A 21,001-nucleotide genomic window follows, 5' to 3' on the forward strand; every position below is an offset into this window, starting at 1 on the left:
CGTTTGTGTTTCAGTGTGACCATCACGGGGTCTATGCTGAAGCCCTAACCCCCAATTCCAGAGAATGTGACTTCATTTGGAAATAAGGTCTTTGTGGATGATTAAGTTAAGAAGAGGCCATTAGGGTGCACCATAATCCAATATGACTAGTGTCCTTATAAAAAGGGGAAATTTCGAAACAAAGAGATAGACACAGGGGGAATGTCATGTGAAGATGAAGGCAGAGATCACATGATGCAGTGGAAGGCAGGAAGTGCTAATGATTTGCAGCAAACCACCAGAAGCTTGACAAGAGGCATGGAGCAGAGGCTTCCTCACAGCCGTCAGAAGGAACCAACCCGCCAACCCCTTGATCTCAGATTTCTGGCCTCCAGAACCACGAGTCAGCAGATTTCCATGGCTTGAGCCGCCCGGTTTGTAGTACTTCATTATGGCAGCTCCAGCAAACAAATACAGATTTATGACCTCGTCTACCTGACGAGGATGCCTGGCCCAAGCTGGCATACTAAGAGTTTTCCTGGAACTTGGGAATGGGGACAAAGAGGGACTAAGCCAGCAAGACCGAAAAGCGTGGCAGTCCCAGGACAGCCATGAAAACCATATGTGAATTAATGAGTGAGCAGATTGGAGCAGGTAAGGAGAGGAAGCAGAGATGCCACGGGAGGGAGGTCCTAAGGCCCCACAAGCCAGAGAGAGCAGCACAGTGGTTGGAGTTTTGGTTCTCTTAACCCCCAGAGGTGCCTTGTGCCTTGTCCATTTCCCTAGAGTCCTCTGCAGCCTTTAATTTGTCTGGGTTAGCCAGAGTGGATTTCCATTCCTTGCAAATCTAAGGGCATGAATGAGAGCAGCCAAGAATAATATCTAGAAAAATGTTAGTGTTGGATATTTCCAGATGGTGGTTCTTATTTCATTCCCAAGGGTTATCAAAGTTTCTAATTTTCCTACAGAGAACCCCTATAATGTGTTTAATATCTTGAGCTAACTGGATTAATTCATTTATTCATTCACTTAGCAAATAATTATTGGCGCTTCCTTCATGCAAAGCATTGTTTTGGACCCTAAGGACGTCATGTACAAAATGCACTTAAATCCTTGCCCTCCTGGAGCTGATGATAAAGAAGATGGACAAGTAAAACATATGGGATGTGAAATGGTGATAAGAGTGATGGAGAAAATAAAACAGGAGAGGAGGTTGGAATTGCCAGGTAAGGAGAAAGATTTTCGTTTTAAATATGTTGACCAGGGAAGGCATCACTGAGAAAGTGAGATTTAAACCAAGTGTTGAAGGAGGCGAGGGGAACGAGTCACTTAAGTATCTGGGAGAAGGGTGGTTTGGGCAGAGAGGTCCACAGATACAAAGTGTGTGAGGCAGATGTGTGCCAGGCAAGTTCCAAGAAAAGCAGGTGACCAGGGTATCTGAAGCAGAATGAGAGAGAGGGAAAGGACCAGAAGATAAGGTCAAAGATGTAGTTGGGGGAGGAAAAACCAAAAGAAGTTGAAAAGAAACAAAAGAAAAAAATAAAGATGTAGCTGGGAAAGGCCAGGTGTGGTGGCTCATGCCTGTAATCCCAGTACTTTGGGAGCCCAAGGTGGGTGCATCACCTGAGGTCAGGAGTTCAAGACCAACCCAGGCAACATGGAGAAACCCCATCTCTACTAAAAATACAAAAATTAGCCAGGCATGATGGTGTGCATCTATAGTCCCATTTACTTGGGAGGCTGAGGCAGGAGAATCGCTTGAACCCAGGAGGCAGAGGTTGCAGTGAACGGAGATTACGTCACTGTACTCCAGCCTGGGCGGCAAAGTGAGACTTGGTCTCAAAAAAAAAAAAAAAAAAATGCAGCTGGGAAAAGAAAGTGGGAAGGCCACCTACAGTTTGTGAGGAGTTTGATTTGATTTTTGGGCTAAGTATCTATTGGAATATAACAAAACTTAAAACACAGTGGCTTAAAACAACAGCAAACATTGATTCCCTCACAGTTTCAGTGGCTTAGGGACACTCATGAGATTGTAATCAAGATGGTCGCCACGTACTATATTCATCTAAAGCCTCTTAACCAGGGCTGGATGACCCTCTTCCAAGGTGGCTCACATATTCACAAGGCTGGCAAGTGGGTGCTGGCTGCTGGCAGGACGCTGTGTTCCTCACCACGTGGCTGTCTCCATGGGGTCTTCATGACATGGGGAATAGCTTCCTCCCTAGTGAGTGATCCAAGAGACAAAGCAGAAGCCTCCATTTTTTATGACTCCGCACATAATATTTCATAGTATTTTATTGCTTGCACAGGTCAGCCTTATTCCGTGTGGGAGGGGACTAAACAAGAATGTGAATACCAAGCAGCAAACAATACTGGGGGCCCTTTTGGAAACTGGCTATCACAGCTATTCTATTTAAATGAGAATTTCCAATATATCCAAAGACAGACGATTTGCCAAGTTCAACTGCATCCCCCTTTGTAGTGTTTATCTAAAAAAACAAACAAATTCAGGAACATAACAACTCTCTAATTTTGACTTCCAAAGGACCTAGTCTTAAGTAATCCATCTTTTATCTGTAAATCATCTCCTGAAATATTATTTGCCTCCAGAATGAAATAATCTTGCTAAAATTATTTGGTAATAAACAGCAAGCACCAACTTTAGCTATCTTGGACACAAATGAAGGGAATCTGGGGGAAAAATTCTGTGGTGTCTCACAGAAACCTTGGAAGGACCAGATTACTAAGCCTCAACAAGGACAGGGAACAGGGTGGTTTTGGAGACTTCAGTTCCTGCAGGACAAGGCTCTTCTCTAGGAGTTGCCACCACTGTGACTCAACTCCCACACCCCAGGCCCTCTCTTTCCAGAATGGCCAGATTCCTGTGCAATCTGATGGGCTTCAATTGGGTCAGGGGTGCTCCAGCCCCATATAGACTCATCACCTACAGACAGGGGAGTAAGGGACACAAACTCCACTACTAAGGTCCCCTTGAGTATTGTATTAAAGAAGTTCCACAAGATGAGTGAGTCTTTGGGAGCTGAGTAGCCACCCCAAGACATACTTTCTATAAAATGCAAAGATATATTGTACTCAGATGGTCACTACTGAAATTTTATTGTGAGCCTGATTTTTTGATATGAGTATATGCATGTTTGAATGTGTTTTTATGTAAAACCATTTCATTATTGCTATGATTTGAATGTGTCCCCCAAAGTCGGTGTTTTGGAAACTTACTCACCAAGGCAAAAGTGTTGGGAGGCACGGCCTAATAAGAGGTGATTAGATCAGGAGGCTCTGCCCTCAAGAATGGATTAAAATCATTATTGCAGAAGTGGTTAGTTGTCTCCAGGGTGGGATAGTTATAAAAGCAATCCAGCCCCCTCTTGCTGTCTTGCTCTGGAGAGGTTTCTCACCATGTGATGCCCTCTGCCAGGTTACGACACAGCAAGAAGGCCCTCGCCAGATGCATCTCCTCCATGTTGGACTTCCCAGCCTCCAGATCCCTGAGCCAGATAAATTTCTATGGTTTACAAATTACCTAGTCTGTGGTAGTCTGTTACAGCAATACAAATGGACTAAGACAATTATCATATCTAACAAAACAAAAATTCTTTCGTATCATCAGGTATCCATTCAAATTCAAAATTTCTTGATTGTGTCGAAGTAAGGTTTTTTTAAACATTAATTTAGTATGATTCACATTTCAATTTTTAGTCTAGCACAGGATCACCCACTAGGGAGCATTTTGAAAAAGTGTGGAGTGTTTTTGGTTGCCCCAATGATGGGTAAGGGGCTCACTTCTGGCAAGTAGAGGCTGGGACCCCAGGCAGCTCAATCTTTTACTATCTGTGAGACAATCTCACCATCTCATATATACTTACCCTATGCTCCACACAATTTTCAAATGTTCTACTAGATATTTACAGAGTTGTTTATAACTTGTTTATAACTATCTGAGCTTTAAAAAGTAACAATTTTATATGTAAACAGAGAGACTTTTTAAAAATGATTTTTAATATGCACTAAGTATATGCTAAGAATGAAACTACTCTGTAAATTAAGGGAAGATTAGAGTTTGTGTTGTTAATTTCTTTACCAGATTTGCTCACTCTTTTGGCAAATCACATCATTGGCTGCCACACCACTCACGGTAATTGAGTCTCCAATATGCCTGTATTAGTTTTCATTCATAGCTGTCATAACTGGTGTTTTGCTTTCAGGAAATAGTGCCTGACTATCTTATCATGTATCCCACATAGTCCTCTCTGAGTTGTTGGCTATTGAAATACACCCCTATGTGTGATTCCTTAGCTTCTTCCTACTCTAAGTGTTGCTCAGTCCTTCTCATCATGCCTGAACCAGATACTGTGGTCTCCAGCTGTCTTTCTCTTAGAATAATGTCCCAGCATTTAGGTTTGGTTGGGGACGGGAGCAAGGGGTGGGCATGAATTTCCTGAGCTTCCCGGACAATTGCAGGGAGACAGCAAGGGAATACCTCTGTGGGTCACAACAGAGGGAGAGCCAGCTGAGCTTGCAGGATGGAAACATTTAGTAGGCTCCCTCCAGCCATCACTGTCTCCACTACTGCTGACGCCACCATCCATAACAAAGCTTCCAATTTGCAGGCTTCACATTCAGCTTCTGTTTCCTGAGTGCCTCCACTATCAAGCCATTGGGCCAGGCATCCAGAAGCCCTAAGGCAGACCTCATCATCCCTGTTCTACAGGAAAGGAAAACCAAGACTTGGCTACTACAGTATACAAAGGGTGTGAAAAAGTCCTCCTAGAACCCTTACCCTGCTTCCAGGAGGAGCTGGACAGTCCTTTCCGAGTCCAGGCAGAAAGGAGTCTCCTCTTTTTCCATTCTCTTTGTTACTTTATATGCCTGTGCAGGCTTGGTTGAGGAAGAAGGGGGGCCAGAAGGAAGTCTGGCCAGATGGCAGGGTAATAAATGACTCTGATTTAATAATTTGTTGCTCTCCTCTTAATTAAAAGGCTTTTCCCTAAATGATTTGCTGATCACACAAACAGCACACACTAGTTGGGCGAGGACTGGGGGCCCAGGGAAATCTAGACTGAGAGGAGAAGGCATTGAAATAAAGAGGTGGCAGATGGCAGAAGAAGCCCACCCTCCATGTGCCAGGGTGGGCCCAGCTTCAGGAGCTCCCTCCTCCTCAGGTCTGAAACAATTCAATCCAATGATAGAACTTTGGGGGACTGGTTCTTCTTTCAGGCCTCAGCTTTTCTGGAAGCTGACTTTGCCAGGAGGCTTTTTAATTTCTGGGATGAAGATATAAGCTTTATTTTATCTAACATGTGGCTTTGCATTCAGTTTCCTCAAAGCCCCACATGGCCTTGGGGGGTGATCAGGTAGCCTTTGGACCATTTTGCATATAAACTGTCACTTATACACTTGATCTACTGGGGTGGTGGTCATAGAGGGGGACAGGGCATCCATTGTTCCAAGCAGCGTCCTGTCAATATCTGCAGTTGCAATCAAATGACACTAAATAGTGTCAACGGATAAGCTCTCTATTTCTTCTTTACAACTGCAATTTATAAGTTCCTGGGATTAAAATCTGCTTTCCAGCAATTATCACACAGAGGTATATTTTCAAAGCCTCACATGTAATTAGAACATGTTATTGATAAAGTGCTAGCTAAAGATTTAGACTTTGAGTCTGTTCATGAGGGATCAGTTTTGTTAATATTGATAATGTTTTCCCCCTTTAATGCAGTCAGGAGTTAGATTGAGATGCCAAATTCAATCAAAATGCACATCTTATCCCCCACCAAGGGACTTCTGGCTCTCTTTTACTTGTTCAGACTTGTAGAAAGGACCCCAGAGATCATGTCATATAGGAAAACATCCTGCCAATCTATAACTCTATGTTAAAGAATAAACTCTTTTACACATTATTTTGGTTAACTAGATTTTTCTCAGCATTTGTGCTTCCATCAGATTGGATCATCCTTGCCATAACCACCATCTTCCTATTATTGCTGGATTCCAAATTTCTACTTAGCCAGTTCAGACACCACTTCATCCGCTTAACCTTCCTGATTCTGTATTCCCTGTGTCTCCATCATCAGAGCTCCTCACTAAACCCCCAAGGCCATTTATCTGTGATTGATTGATTGATTTCTTTTTAGAGACAGAGTCTCACTATGTTTCCCAGGCTAGAGCACAGTGTCTATTCACAGGCATAATCATAGCCCACTAAGGCCTTGAATTCCTGGGCTCAAGCAACCCTCTTGACTCAGCCTCCTAAGCAGCTGGGACTACAGGCACACACCACTGCACTGATCTTATCCACAATTCTTTTTGTATTATATTTTCCACACAGGTATTCTCTCTTCTCCTAGTCTTTAAGTTCCTTGAGACAAACTTTCTTTTTAGTGTTTGTATTTCATCTGTCGGCAACAGTATCTTGCACACAAATCATAAAGACCAAGTTGAAGAGGCTTCTTACTTTGTTTCATCAGTCTGCTAATATGTTATCAATACCACACTAGTTTTATTATTGTAGCTTTGTAGTATATTTTAAACATTAATAGAATAATAACTTACATTTATTGATTACTTAATGTATTCCAGGCAATGAGCTAAGTGCTTTACATGATCTCAGGTAATCCTAACAGGAAGTCTATGGGATAGGTACAATTATTTCCATATTACAGATGGAAAAAACAAAATTTAAAGAGATGAATTTACTCCAAGACAAATGCAAAAAGTGCAGAACAGTGTATATAGCACACTGCCATCTGTATGAAAGGGAAGGGAAGATAAATAAATGTTTTTACTTAAATGTGCATAGAATATATCCAGAAAAATATGCAAGAAATTGATTATGTAATTGAAATATAATAATTATATCCATGATTATTATAAGTCAATTAAAAATAAATAATTTTTTAAAAAAAGAAATAGATGACATTGGCTGCCTGCTGGGAAGGGAATGGGATGCGGGAGTTAAGAACGGAAGAAGAGCAGAATCAAGTTTTGGGTGCGCTGAAGCTCATACAATTTGGGGGGAGCACTTTTACCAAAAAAATACAAAATTAGATAAACAGCCTTAGAAGGGATATATGCCAATGAGGATCCCTGATGCCATAGGTTACTTTTTAAATCTGCCCTCAGCAGAAAGGAGACATTCCACTATATATACTTTTGTATATATTAAATATATGGAGCTTTAATCATGTAAATGCATTGTCTATTCAAAAAGATACAGTTTTTAAAAAATTTATATTTTTTGTTTTGCCAGGCACAGTGGCTCATGCCTATAATCCCAGCACTTTAGGAGGCTGAGGCCGGCAGATAACTTGAAGTCAGCAGTTCAAGACCAGCTTGGCCAACATGGTGAAAGCTTGTCTCTACTGAAAACACAAAAAATAGCTGGGCATGGTGGCACATGCCTTAAGCCCAGCTACTCAGGAAGCTGAGGCAGGAGAATCGCTTGAACCCGGGGGGCAGAGGTTGCAGTGGGCCAAGATCATGCCATTGCACTCCAGCCTGGGCGACACAGTGAGACTCTGTCTCAAAAATAATAATAATAATGTTTTTAAAAGCCAGTTCTCCAACTGACTGCATAAAGCAGGACTTCTACATTTTTCAAAAAGTAAATAACTAAGTTTTCATTTTTTCCAGAAGCGGAGGTGTCTGTGCCTATAGCAAGCTGGAGGGGGTGCTGAGGAGGAATTCCAGAGTTGCCTGTTTTATGGAGGCAGGGTAGAGGGACGTGGGGATTTACCTTTGTAATTCAGAGTAGAGATTTGTGTCAAATGTAAAAGGCATATACTGTCGTAACATGGAAAAATGAAAAAAATTAAAAATAAAAGGCATATACTGCACATGTATACATGTAGGGATAAGAAAAAGAGACCCTGCTTTTTCAGAAAAGTACAAGAGAAAATTAAAGTAAAAACTCAAATAATATTGCACTGATTGTTAAAAGGGAGCTAATTTCCTGGAAACCAGTGCTGAGGACCAAGGATGTGAGCAGACGGGATGCTAATGCTCTTTCCCAAATGGCTCTGATGGCCCGTGGTTTTCTATTATTGCATCTAGGAGTAGCAGGTCCCTTACTGTAAAGTATCTAGAAATCATTCAGGCTCTTAACCACTCAATTAGGGTAATTTATCCTTGCGATGAATGGGACCGTTCCTTCTCCCTGATTTAGTCTGGGCTGTGCCTCCATTGAATGCAGATATAAATAGGTCTGTTTGGGGCAGAAAGCCAGCCTTGTATCCTCCCCACCCTGAGGTCTGAACCCGCAGCTTGTAGCCTGGCTCTGTGCAAGGGGCTGATTGTAAGTCCTCCAAGTCAACAGGAACACAAAATAGCTAGCAGCCCCTCCATTTATCTTTCCCCCATGGACAGAACAAATTTGCAGAGAATTTGGACAGAATTTGCAGAGAATTTGGAGCAAACACTAAAAAGAATAATCTGACAATAAGAAATGTGAAATGCTGGAGAAAGGGAAGGAAGGAATTGCCTTTTGCCCAGATCCACAGGAATCCCACACTTTGGATGGTTATTTTGGTGCCATCTTAGTTACAGTAGAGACAGGATGCAGGCCTCAAAGCCTTCCTTTCCCCTACTCAGGAAATTCCTTAAGAACTGATTGGCCTTTTGTTTGTGTGTGTGCTATTTTATTTCAGTCAGGGGTAGACCCCTCTTTCTTTTTCTATTGAAGACCACTCAGCTAGAAAAGAGGAAGGCAATTGGTGGCCATATAAGAAAACATCAAATCAGCGTGAGAAAAGGCTAGAGGAGGGAAATATGAAATGTTTCACTTGTACCCTTTGAGAACTGAAAACCAGGAGCAATTTAACACATACGGCAAACTGGGCGAAACAAGCTTTAGCTCCATGCTATGGGCAGCTGGATGTGGGGTTAGAGGAGCAGAGAAAAAAAAAAAAAAAGAGAGAGAGAGAGAAAGATAAAAAGTAAATAGATATAATTTACTTTACACCTCCACTTCTGGAAAAAATGAAAACTTAGTTATTTACTTTTTGAAAAATGTAGAAGTCCTGCTTTATGCAGTCAGTTGGAGAACTGGCTTTTAAAAATATTATTATTATTATTTTTGAGACAGAGTCTCACTGTGTCGCCCAGGCTGGAGTGCAATGGCATACACATGTAGAATTAAGTATGCATACATGTAGAATTAAGGAGTAGGCCAGGTGTGGTGGCTCATGCCTATAATCCTAGCACTTTCAGAGGCCGAGGCGGGTGGATCACCTGAGGTCAGGAGTTCGAGACCAGCCTGGCCAACATGGTGAAACCCTGTCTCTACTAAAAATACAAAAATTAGCCGGGCGTGGTGGCGAGTGCCTGTAATCCCAGCTACTTGGGAGGCTGAGGCAGGAGAATCGTTTGAACCCGGGAGGCAGAGGTTGCAGTGAGCCGAGATTGTACCACTGGACTCCAGCCTGGGTGACAGAGCGAGACTCCCTCTCAAAAAAATAAATAAATAAAAAAAATTAAGGAGTACAGAGGGGCAGGTGAGACAGAGGGACAGAGGGACACAGGCAGCCTATCTATTCGCCCCCTTGTGGTCCTCAGGGATATTGCAGACAGCCAATTCTAATCCAACCTTAACATTTCACATCTGTAGACAAAAATGCACTTTGAACACTTAGGCAATTTCCAGTGTGGTGGATACAATTATATATATTAAGAGTAGACTATTGATCAAAGGCTTATGGTGCTCCACTTGCTGGAGCTACAGAGTGGCCTGCTGGATGAGTAGAAGAAACTAGGATGCCTGAGATCAAGTTTGGGCTCCAGCGTTCTCTATATCCTTGCACAAGCTACTTGGCTTCCCTTTGCCTTCATTCTCCCTTTATAATCATGAAAGAACATAATTTTTCCAATCTATGTCTCTGTAAAGAAGCTGCCTCATATGCAGGAAGAAATGGTCCATAAGAAAGCTCAGCCCAATGTGATGGCTCACACCTGAAATCCCAGCAATTTGAGAGGCCACGGCAGGAGGATCACTTGAGCTCAGGAGTTCAAGACCAGCCTGGGCAACATAGTGAGACCCCATCTCTACAAAAAATAATTTTAAAAGTTAGTCGGGCTTGCTGGCGTATGCCTGTAATTTCAGATACTCAACAGGCTGACGTGAGAGGATCCCTTGAGCTGAGAAGTTCAAGGTTGCAGTGAGCTATGATCATGTCACTGCATTCCAGCCTGGGGTGATAGAGCAAGACCGTGTCTCAAAAAAATAAAAAAGAAAAAGAAAGTTTAGTGTATGACCTTGAATTTCTTTTTCTTTTCTTTTCTTTCTTTTTTTTGGGGGGGTTGGAGGGAATCTCACTCTGTCACCCAGGCTGGAGTGCAGTGGCACGATCTCGGCTCACTGCAACCTCCACTTCCCGAGTTCAAGCGATCCTCCTGCCTCGGCCTCCTGAGTAGCTGGGATTACAGGCATGCGCCACCACACCCAGCTAATTTTTTTTGTATTTTTAGTAGAGATAGGGTTTCACCATGTTGGCCAGGCTGGTCTCAAACTCCTGACCTCAAGTGATCTGCCCGCCTCACCTCCTAAAGTGCTGGGATTACAGGCATGAGCCACCACGCCTAGCCTAACTTGAATTTCTAAGCCAACTTCATGTCTACTGTGGCCAACAGGGGGTGAGCAGTAGAGCCCTGCACGTGCATGTGCATCACTTTATGTGCCACATCACTTTATGTGTATGTGCTAGACTCAGACATTCAGGCTTTCTGAGATAGAGAGATGGTGCTGGACCTACCTCCAAATAGCTTTCTGACCTGTCCATCCAGTTCCATCACCATCATCTCTTCCCTAGACTCCTGCAACGGCTTCCTAAGAGGTCCTCCTATCCCCACTCTGCCCTTCTGTGGGGCTTTCTGCACACAACAGCAAGTAGCTTCCTGAGACACACAAGTTACTCCACTCTGGTTTGCATCTCATTAGGGGCCTCCTGCTGCTCTCAGAACAAATTCCCAATGTCTTTGCGTGGTACTGAAGAACCTGGACGTTATCTGTCCTATTTCTCTCCCCAGCCCCATCTTGTGTCCTTTTCATCCTCTCGCACCTCCTCCAGCCAAGCCGGCCTTGCTTCCACTTCTCAAACATGCCCAGCTCAGCTCTTCCTTGCCTGGGCTCGATGTTGCTTGCCCCTGCGGCTCATTCAGAACCCGCTTCCCTCTGAGCTCCGCATGGCTGCTTCCTCTCCTCCTTCAGGTCTCCCCTGGGGACACCTTTCCTGACCACTCTGAAATAGTTCCCTCTTAAGCGTCCTCTTGGGCTCTCTGTTTAGGTCCCTCACAGCACTTATCATTTAGCTGATTTGTTTCTTTTTGTTTCTTTTGTGTGGGGGGGATCTGCCTCCTTAACTAAACTGTAAGCTTTATTTAAAAAGGGTGACATCAGTAATGCAGCCCTGGTGCTTCTGCACACCATGCAGCCCATAGTAGGTCCTTGAATTTTTGTTAAGTGAATATAAGAATCAATGGATGAAGGCCGGGCGTGGTGGCTCACACATGTAATCCCTTTGGGGGATCACTTTGGGAGGCTGAGCGGGTGGATCGCTTAAGGCCAGGAATTCGAGACGAGCCTGGGCAATATGGCAAAAGCCTGTCTCTACTAAAAATACAAAAAGTAGCCGGGCATACTGGTGCACAACTGTAGTCCCAGCTACTTGGGAGGCTGAGGTGGGAGGATCATATGAGCCAGGGAGGTAGAGTTTGCAGTGAGACAAGGTCGCACCACTGCACTCCAAACTGAGTGACAGACTCAGACCCTGTCTAAAAAAAAAAAAAGAAAAGAAAAAGAATGAATGGTTGAAAAAAGAATGAATGGATGAATATGAACAAAGTGGAATTTGCAATATTGAAGAAACAGAAAAAAGTAAAATTTCCTAAGTCTAAAAACACTGGAGCAGGGTGTCTAGGTGGGTGCTTTTAGCAAAGGACAGACAAAGCCATCCCAGCAGAAAATGTGCCAGGTTTGAGAGAGAGGCTTGTGAACTAATCACAGCCACCAAGACCAGTTAGAGAAATTAAGACACTAGGAGAACCCTCATACCAAGCCATGGAATGCGTGGTGTAAAGAAATTACACGAAGATTCTGTCTTCATAAGACATTTAGAGTCGAGGGAGAAGGAGGGCTAGAGGAAGGCAGACAAGAGGAGGAAGAAAAACGGAACTGTCAGACTCCAAGCAATTAAGTCCATCAGAACGGAACAACCGCTAAGGAAGGTGAATTTCTTGGCTTATAAACCTTTACATTACTCCTCTATGCTTTGGATATGCAAATGTCTTTGCCAACTGGCAGCATCTGAGAGGGAATAGCTTCCTTTTCCACCCAAAGCATTGCATCTGCTCCTGAATCTCATCACAGCACTCTAGGTGTAATTAACCTGAGCGACGACATGCCCTAGGGGTGGCTGTCAAAAAAGCTCTCCCCAGAGGGCTGTCAAGCGCTCTCTAGGGAATCCTTGCTGAGGGAAGAGGGAAGCCCTGTACTTACATCACTATCAGGTAAGCTCCAGAGAGAGGGACTTGAAACTACTTTAGGTGCCCAGACATACACTGTCAGGCAAGGGCAAGCATGCGATCACTATCTGTACATTTAATTAGTATCTAGAAAGAGCCCTACTAGGGGACTGAGGTGCCTCATTCCAGCCTGGCCTGTGCCAGGTCTATGACATCAGGCATAGCTAACTTCTCTATGCTTCCATTTCTTTAGTTCTAAAGAGAGATTAATGCTCTCTAAGGTCCTTTCTAAATCTCACTTTATGGGTTAAGAAAAGAAAATGAGACAGATTCTCTTGAAATGTATTCATAGCGCTGCTATTACACTTTGAGGACCCTAGAGTACACAAGGTGGATAATTAAGAGTTATAGATTGGAAAGAATATGTCTTAGATGCAACTGTTGTCCTCAAGGGACCAAAAATCCAAGATAACCTAGAGATGATGTTGTGGAATCCTAAGGGACTTTGGTTGAACCTGAGAATGACAAATTCACATAATTTGGATCCTTTTGTAAATGTTGCCTTTTTGCACCTGTATTTTACAGTAAATTTTCAGCTTATTGAGAGTTCAGCACATTTCAGGGGAGGATGAAAAGAAGGAAGGAAAATGGAGGGAGGGATGATAAAACTCCTTTGACTTGAGAGTTAGAAGTCAGGGTTCTTGGCCAGGCACAGTGGCTCACTCCTGTAATCCTAGTAGTTTGGGAGGCTGAGGCAGGTAGATAACTTGAGCCCAGGAGTTCAAGACCAGCCTGTCCAACATGGTGACACCCCATCTCTACTAAAAATACAAAATTTAGCTGGGCATGGTCGTTTGCATCTGTAATCCCAGCTACTCAGGAGGCTGAGGCAGGAGAATTGCTTGAATCCAGGAGGCAGAGGTTGCAGTGAACCAAGATCGCGCCACTGCGTTCCAGCCTGGGTGACAGAGTGAGACTCCGTCTCAAAAAAAAAAAAAAGAAGTCGGGGTTCTTTGGATGCAAGCAACAAAGATTGACTTTGGTTAATTAGAGTCTCCCCACTCCAAAAATAAAAATAAAGAGTTCACTGGAAGGCTAAGGGCAGTTCACAGAATAGCAAAATCAAAATCAAGGCTCAGGAATAACAGGGTCAGGGTGACTCTTGAAGCTGGGTGACAGGAACTAAGGAACAGGCTCCATTCAAAGCCACTGCTGGGCTATATCAGTTCAGTTGTCTTTTTCTCATTATATCATATATTTGTAGATTAAGTTCCCAGAAGGAGGGGGTCTGGTGTTTTCCCTCGTATCTTGCATCCACTGACTTCCCCGAGGATGAGGCCCCCTGATTAACACTCTTCCAAGTCTGCATGAATTGGGGAGGGATGATTACTCCAGAGAGATGGGAAATCAATGTTCTTCCACCTGAGGAAGTAGCTTTGGCAAAATCGAGGTATTCTTCTGGGGAAGCAGCAAGACTGCCACTTGGCCGGGGCACCCCGCTGGGGGCTGGCAATGCTCTGCTTGCAGTGGGTCCTGGAGCCAGGCTCCTTTCCTGGGAGAACAGGGTGTGTTTTTACAACACACAAAGGTGCTGCTATGGACTGAACTGTGTCCCCCCGAGATTCACATATTGAAGGCCTAACCCCTACTGTGACCATATTTGGAGACAAGACCTGCAAGGAGGCAATGACGGTTCAGTGAGGTCCTAAGGGCAAGACTCTGATATGACAGGATCAGCGTCCTAAGAAGGGACACAAGAGGGGGCTGTGCTCTCTCCCTCTCCACTGCGTGAGGACATAGAGAGGAAGAGAGTCCTCACCAGAAATCAATGGCTGGCACCTCGATCTTGGACTTTGCAGCCTCCAGAATTGTGAGAAGATAAATTTCTGTTGTTTAAGCCACCCGGTCTATGGTGGTGTTTTTTGTTTTTGTTTTTGTTTTTGTTTTTTTGTAGCCTGAGCAGACTAACACAGGTGCCATAGGGACTGGCAGCCGATCTGGCCTCTATTCCCTCACCTATGAAACCAGATGGTCTCTAAAGCTCCTTCTAGCTTTAAAACGCAATGTGTCAATATATCCATGAATCATCTATCAATGCATAATTGCTTGCTGCTCAACTAAGTCCTGAGCTACTAATAATAGGAGGCTGTCGAGTAAAATACAGTATGCCCAGTTACATTTGAATTTTAATGTTTAAATCCATTTTTAGTGTAAGTGTGTCCCACACAATATTTGGGACAAATATTTGAGACATTTGTTAAATCTGGCTGTTCTAGTTATTTGTCTTCTGTTCTCCAAATACTGTAACCTTTTGGAGGCAGAAAAACTGGACCTTACTCATCTTTGGATTCCCTTATGGTGGTGTCTGCCAGCTTTTTGGATTTCACTGACTAAACATTATTGGATTAAGTTTTGGAAGAAAAAACAAATTTTTATTTTGCCCAATAAAGGTATTTATAATAATCATCACTTTACTAAAGAAAAACCGGTTAAACTTTAAAACCTATTAAATAGACTCTCAGGATTTTATAATTAATTGTAAAAATTTAGTTTTACAACATATTCATTACATTATCCTTTTATTTGCTTGTTTCTGAGGCAACCAGGTGATGCTCTGAACCATTTTAGCACTGCTCAGGTGACCAGTGTTTGGGAGCTTCAGCTGTGCTGTGTTTGGTTGAAGGTCTTATATGACTTCTGGACATTTTTGCTTATCTGCTAGGAAGCTTAAAGTCAAATTGGAGCTTGACTGCTACAGCTGTCTTCTCCTCTCCTTTCACTCCTTGTTTCCTGTGTTTTCTTCCAGGCCTTTAAACTTTTTTTTACTAAATGAATTTTAATTATAATCTACCTTAAGAACTGGTGAAATACAGTTTTTTAAAAAGCCTTGCATACAGTAAGACCTCAGTAAACGATGCTACTGACAAAGCAAAGATGCAACTATTGAGTGGGATCTAATTAGTTTACTTTCTGAAGATGATTATTCCCCCCAAATGCATTTTTTGTTGTTGTTGAGATGGAGTTTCACTCTTGTTGCCCAGGCTGAAGTGCAATGGCATGATCTCAGCTCACCGCAACCTCCGCCTCCAGGGTTCAAGCGATTCTCCTGCCTCAGCCTCCTGAGTAGCTGGAATTACAGGCATGCACCACCACGCCCAGCTACTTTTTGTATTAGATGGGGTTTTGTAGAGATGGGGTTTCACCATATTGGCTAGGCTAGTCTCGAACTCCTGACCTCAGGTGATCTGCCCGCCTTGGCCTCCCAAAGTGCTGGGATTATAGACATGAGCCACCACACCCGGCCTCAAAGGCATATTTTAATTTCCTATTCTTAGAATTTTAGAATGTGAGAGCTAGAAAGGTAATCACATCTTCTAACTCAATTCCAGACTTACTGAATTGGAATTTCTGGGGTAAGATCTGTGAATCTATAAGAATTCTAGGATCTAACATGAGGATCCACTGGTCCACAGGCCCTCTTAGCATATGTCAAAGCAGGATATCATTTTACAGGTGAGACGACTGAGGCCCAGGAAAGCGAAGTGATGGTCATATGAATCGGTGACAGGCATGAGTCAAGTGCACGGCACCCGGCTTTCTTAGCAAATTAACTGACTCTGTTGGGAGACAGGAAGGGCAGGGACAGGTGTTCATTAACTAGTTTCTGTTCACACTATACAGTAGGAAATGAGCGCAAGGTATAGAGAAACGGACAATATAAGAGATTTACCTCAAATAATAACAACATCCCTCTCTTACCTGTTCTGGGATTTCACAGTTCACTAAGCACTTCCCCTCATAATACCTTGCTTTGATTCTAATAACAAGGAGATTTACCAAGGTGGTATTGTTTTCTACATTTACTTTACAGATGAGAAAATGGAGGCACAATCACTGGGTATGTCAGGTCAATAAAAGGGGTAGAGCTGAGATTTGAATACTTTCTACTACTAAACCTCACACAGATCCCCTAAGACGGGCAATGTCTTTGTCATTTAAGACAAATGGGCCGGGCACAGTGGCTCACACCTGTAATCCCAGCACTTTGGGAGGCTGAGGCAGGTGGATCACTTGAGGTCAGGAGTTCGAGACCAGCCTGGCCAACATGGTGAAACTCTGTCTCTACTAAAAATACAAAAATTAGCCAGGCATGGCGGCATGCACCCATAATCCCAGCTATTTGGGATGCTGAGGCAGGAGAATCATTTGAACCCAAGAGTCGGAGGCTGAAGTGAGCCAAGATTACACCACTACACTCAGTCTAGGCAACAGAGTGAGACTCTGTCTCAAAAAAAAAAAAAAAAAAAAAAAGGAAGGAAGAAGGGAGATTATTTATTGTTTCAAAAGTCACACAAATTCTACATTATTATTTTAGAAAATTCAAATCATTCTGAAAAATAGAAATTAAAAAGCTGAAAAGTGTATTTCATGCCACTCTGCTCCTGAACAGTTTGGTGACTTTTTAAGTTTCCTTCCCAGACCTTTATGAGTTTACATACATGTACAGGTAAGGATTAAAAAAAAAAATCAAACTACACACATTGCTGTGCTTCCTTTTTCTTAGCATGTCTGGTCCATTTTTCCAAATCCTTTAGTAGACTTGTTTGTCTTTAAATGAGCCATGTTTGAAAATAGAACAATAGCAACATTCATATGCACACTGATAGAGAAATGTTATATTTATCACCAATGGTGCTCAGGATGGCTCAGGATGTTGGTGCTCAGGATGGGGTAAAGTGACTCTTAAAGTCTCATGACTAATCTTCTCTCAAGAGGAGGGGCTATGGAATCAGAATCACAAGCTAGCTTAATAAAGCCTTGAGAAATATTATCAAATAGCTGTCTTAGTTTCCCCCTCTGTAAAAGGGAGACAAGAATGTGTTCCATAGGTTGTAGTGCGGTTAAATGAGGTAACTCATATTTATGCTAAACACAATGACTGATGACTACAATGAAGACGATGATGGCAGCCGGGCGCAGCGGGTGGGGCTTAAATTGCAAGTATAGCAATACCAGGAATGGATGCCTCGGGGAGATACTTTTTATTAAGAGCTGCCAAGTTAGTATGGCTGTCTGGGATGCCCTCTGGAGACAGGAGACTCCGGGTTTGGAAACCTCAATGTCCTAGGCTTTCAGGACCCAGTGTTTCGCTAAACCTCTGGAGAACTACAACTTCCAGGGTGCACCACTTTCGCCCCGCCAATGACGTTGCAGCTCCCGTTTCTCGCCAGGCTCCCGGCCCGAACTACAAAACCCAGAAGACCCTGCAGCCCCGCTCGCGTTCTCGTCTCATCATTCTTACTTTTGGAAGCGAAACTGCGGCCGCGTTGCCTGCTGGGAAATGTAGTTCAGCGGTGGCCGAGCCCTTCAGGCCTGGCCGCTACAATAAGGCTGGCGAACTCGCAGCGCTTGAATACCCCTGGCCTAACCGTCCACTCGGAAGACCGGTCCCGCTCGGGAGGCTCTGCAGTCGCGCCTGGGGTCAGGGCCGGGGGCGAATGCGGCTCGCGTTCTAGGCCTCCCTGGGTGAGAAAGTGGTAGACTGGCAGGAAGGCGGCGGAGGCGGACGAGACCAATGCCAGCCTGGAGGAGGAAGTGGGCCAATGGGAAGGGTGAATCCAAGTGGAGATCGTAGGGGTGGGAGTGGGGCGTGGCGCCCGCTTACCTTGAGGCCGGGTGAGGCTCGCCCCGAAATGCGGGGCGTGGGGGGCGGGGGGCAGAGGTCCCTGCCTAGAGGGGAAGAGGGGCGTCCATGTGGCGGAATGGATTTATGGTTTGGGGCTGATCAGTGGGTCTTATGGCCGAGTCTCTCTGGTTAGTGGAGACAGCTTACCAGGCCTGGGATCTGGGGAGTTTGGAGGTGCAGGAGATCCCTGGTTGGAAACTTAGGCAGGAGTGTGTTACCCAGAGAGACTGAGGGCTTCATCTGTACACCTCCAAAACCTTTTCCTAACCTCTTCACCCCTTCCTAACTGCTAATGGTTGGAGAAGGTGGAAGTTCTCTGGGGATAGATACTTCGTGGTGGGGGAGGGGGGAGGGGGGTTGGGTTCTGGCCAAAGGGAGCCCCAGCAGGGAAGGAAACCTTTGAACCCTATAGCTGCCCAGAGGCCTAAGCAATGCTACTGGAGTACCCCTACATCATCATTCTAACCGTTACACAGCATTACATTAGATGCAGGCTATTTAGTCTGAACGAAGCCAGACAAATTGGTGTGTCCTGCCCCCTGCTTCTAAAATATTGTAAACATGTCTCAGCTCATAGGAAAATAAATGTTCCGGGTAAATTCATGGAAAAAAATAATCAGGGTGCAATATGGAATGTTTACAACGATCCTACTTTATAATAAATTCTTATATCTCCTAAATATGTGCCATTTTGTTATGGATGAAAAAAAATCCGAACTGTATACTCTAAATTATTAATTTCAACTGTGGTTATTGATGGCTGGTAAGATTACAGAGTAATTTTATTCTTTTTTGTTTACATCTTTATGTAGCATCTTAATTTGCACAGTGAACACATAATTTTTTTTTTTCTGCTCCTTATTTTCCCAGGAGAGTCAGTCAGTTTCTCCGTGTGTTGTGTTTTGGAAGTCAGGTCCTAAGGCCAGCTGCTCTGGCTTGCATTGAGCCACAGGCAGACTGATTTGCCAGGAATGATAAAAAGGGGTGAATGTGAGGGGAGAATTCAGTGTGCAGTCTATAGGAGGCTAATGCTTTTTTCCTTCTTCTAGGTTGGAAAAAGACTATTTTAGCAAGTGTCATGCCATGGTATGTGGTTGGTTGGTCTATTTCAGTCTAATCTATTATGCTTTCTGGTTAAAAATGTCACCTTTCTCATTATCTGATGGATTTACGTTGCAATGCATAACTTTCTTAGGTTCTGATAACTCACCTTGGCTGGGCCATGTGAGTTATCAGAAGAGTTACTCACCATTTTGGCACTGCTTCGAACCATTGAGTTACCATGTGAGTTACCATGTGAGAAGGAGAGAAATATTGCCTCTGAAATGCCTTTTTAGCTTTGGATTTGCTTTTTGCTTTTTTTTTTTTTCTTTGAGAGTTTTGTTCTTGTTGCCCAGGCTGGAGTGTGGTGGCACGATCTTGGCTTACTGCAACCTCCGCCTCCCAGGTTCAAGCAATTCTCCTGCCTCAGCCTCCCAAGTAGCTGGGATTACCGGCGTGCACCACCACACCTGGCTAATTTTGTATTTTTAGTAGAGATGGGGTTTCACCATGTTGGCCAGGCTGGTCTCAAACTCCTGACCTCAAGTGATCCACCTGCCTCAGCTTCCCAAAGTGCTGGGATTACACCCGACCTGCTTTTTGCTTTTTGATCAGGATCTTTATTTCAGCATATGCTGCCTACTATTTCAGTGTGTGTGCAATTATAAAAGAAACTTTAATACATCCTTTAGTTGTGCTCATTATGCATTTTCTGGGACAAAAGCTTGTTAAAATCATGGTTAGAGTATGGCAATTAATACATGTAATGTTCATTTCATTCTTCTTACTTTCTTCCACAGCTTTTGCCAACTTTCCAATTAAAGGTTGACATTCCTACATAAGCATTTCTCTGTGAAAATGTCCTTGCCTCTTACAGAGGAGCAGAGGAAAAAGATTGAAGAGAATCGACAAAAGGCTCTGGCCCGCAGAGCTGAGAAGTTATTGGCAGAACAGCATCAGAGGACTAGCTCGGGCACCTCCATTGCTGGCAACCCATTCCAGGCCAAGCAAGGCCCATCCCAAAATTTCCCAAGGGAGTCTTGTAAGCCAGTGAGCCATGGTGTCATTTTCAAGCAACAGAATCTCAGTAGCTCATCTAATGCTGACCAAAGACCTCATGATTCCCACAGTTTTCAGGCAAAGGGAATATGGAAAAAGCCAGAAGAAATGCCCACAGCCTGCCCAGGCCACAGTCCACGTAGTCAAATGGCTCTCACTGGAATCTCTCCTCCCTTGGCACAAAGTCCTCCAGAGGTCCCTAAACAACAGCTCTTGAGTTATGAGTTAGGTCAAGGTCATGCTCAGGCTTCACCTGAGATCAGGTTCACACCCTTTGCTAACCCAACTCATAAGCCTCTGGCCGAAGCAAAGAGTTCCCAAGAGACACCAGCTCATTCCTCTGGACAGCCTCCCAGGGATGCTAAGTTAGAGGCCAAGACAGCAAAAGCCTCCCCTTCGGGGCAGAACATTTCTTACATCCATTCTAGCTCAGAGAGTGTAACGCCCAGGACAGAAGGAAGACTCCAACAGAAGTCAGGGTCCTCAGTCCAAAAAGGAGTGAACTCTCAGAAGGGAAAGTGCGTAAGGAACGGCGATCGTTTCCAGGTGTTGATTGGGTACAATGCGGAACTCATTGCAGTGTTTAAGACCCTGCCCAGCAAGAATTATGGTAATGTCTTTGTTCTTCAGCTGTTTTTGTTTTTTTTTTCTTATTTTTGGAGTCTCTTTTAATCTAACAGTTTCTCATAAATATTAAGAGAGTGCATTGGCACATGCTGTCCATCCAGTTGTTAAAAATTTTTCAATTTTAGCTTGTTTCCC

General features: G+C 43.8%; 1 protein-coding gene and 1 long non-coding RNA gene across 14 annotated transcripts in view; both read left to right on the plus strand.

Moving 5' to 3' along the window:
* Window positions 1-271: 271 nt before the first annotated feature.
* Window positions 272-5,170, plus strand: LOC129531951 (uncharacterized). Its single transcript, XR_008677464.2, has 3 exons — window positions 272-633; window positions 1,013-1,205; window positions 4,608-5,170. It is a non-coding gene; the product is annotated as an uncharacterized lncRNA (long non-coding RNA).
* A 12,503-nt stretch (window positions 5,171-17,673) lies between these two features.
* SMARCAL1 (SNF2 related chromatin remodeling annealing helicase 1) overlaps window positions 17,674-21,001 on the plus strand; it is a 76,805-nt gene continuing 73,477 nt past the window's right edge. Inside the window, exons 1-3 of one of the 13 annotated variants that reach the window (XM_004033180.2) lie at window positions 17,674-17,979; window positions 19,189-19,225; window positions 19,981-20,849. In XM_004033180.2, the coding sequence (XP_004033228.2) occupies window positions 20,039-20,849 (811 nt within the window). In that variant the 5' untranslated portion in view covers window positions 17,674-17,979; window positions 19,189-19,225; window positions 19,981-20,038. Of the gene's footprint in view, window positions 18,130-19,188; window positions 19,226-19,980; window positions 20,850-21,001 lie in introns of all 13 variants that reach the window. The other 12 variants (XM_004033181.3, XM_019022003.3, XM_019022004.3 and 9 more) reach the window with 12 other exon arrangements.

Source organism: Gorilla gorilla, chromosome 11 (genome assembly GCF_029281585.2).
Source record: "Gorilla gorilla gorilla isolate KB3781 chromosome 11, NHGRI_mGorGor1-v2.1_pri, whole genome shotgun sequence".
NCBI lineage: Eukaryota > Metazoa > Chordata > Mammalia > Primates > Hominidae > Gorilla > Gorilla gorilla.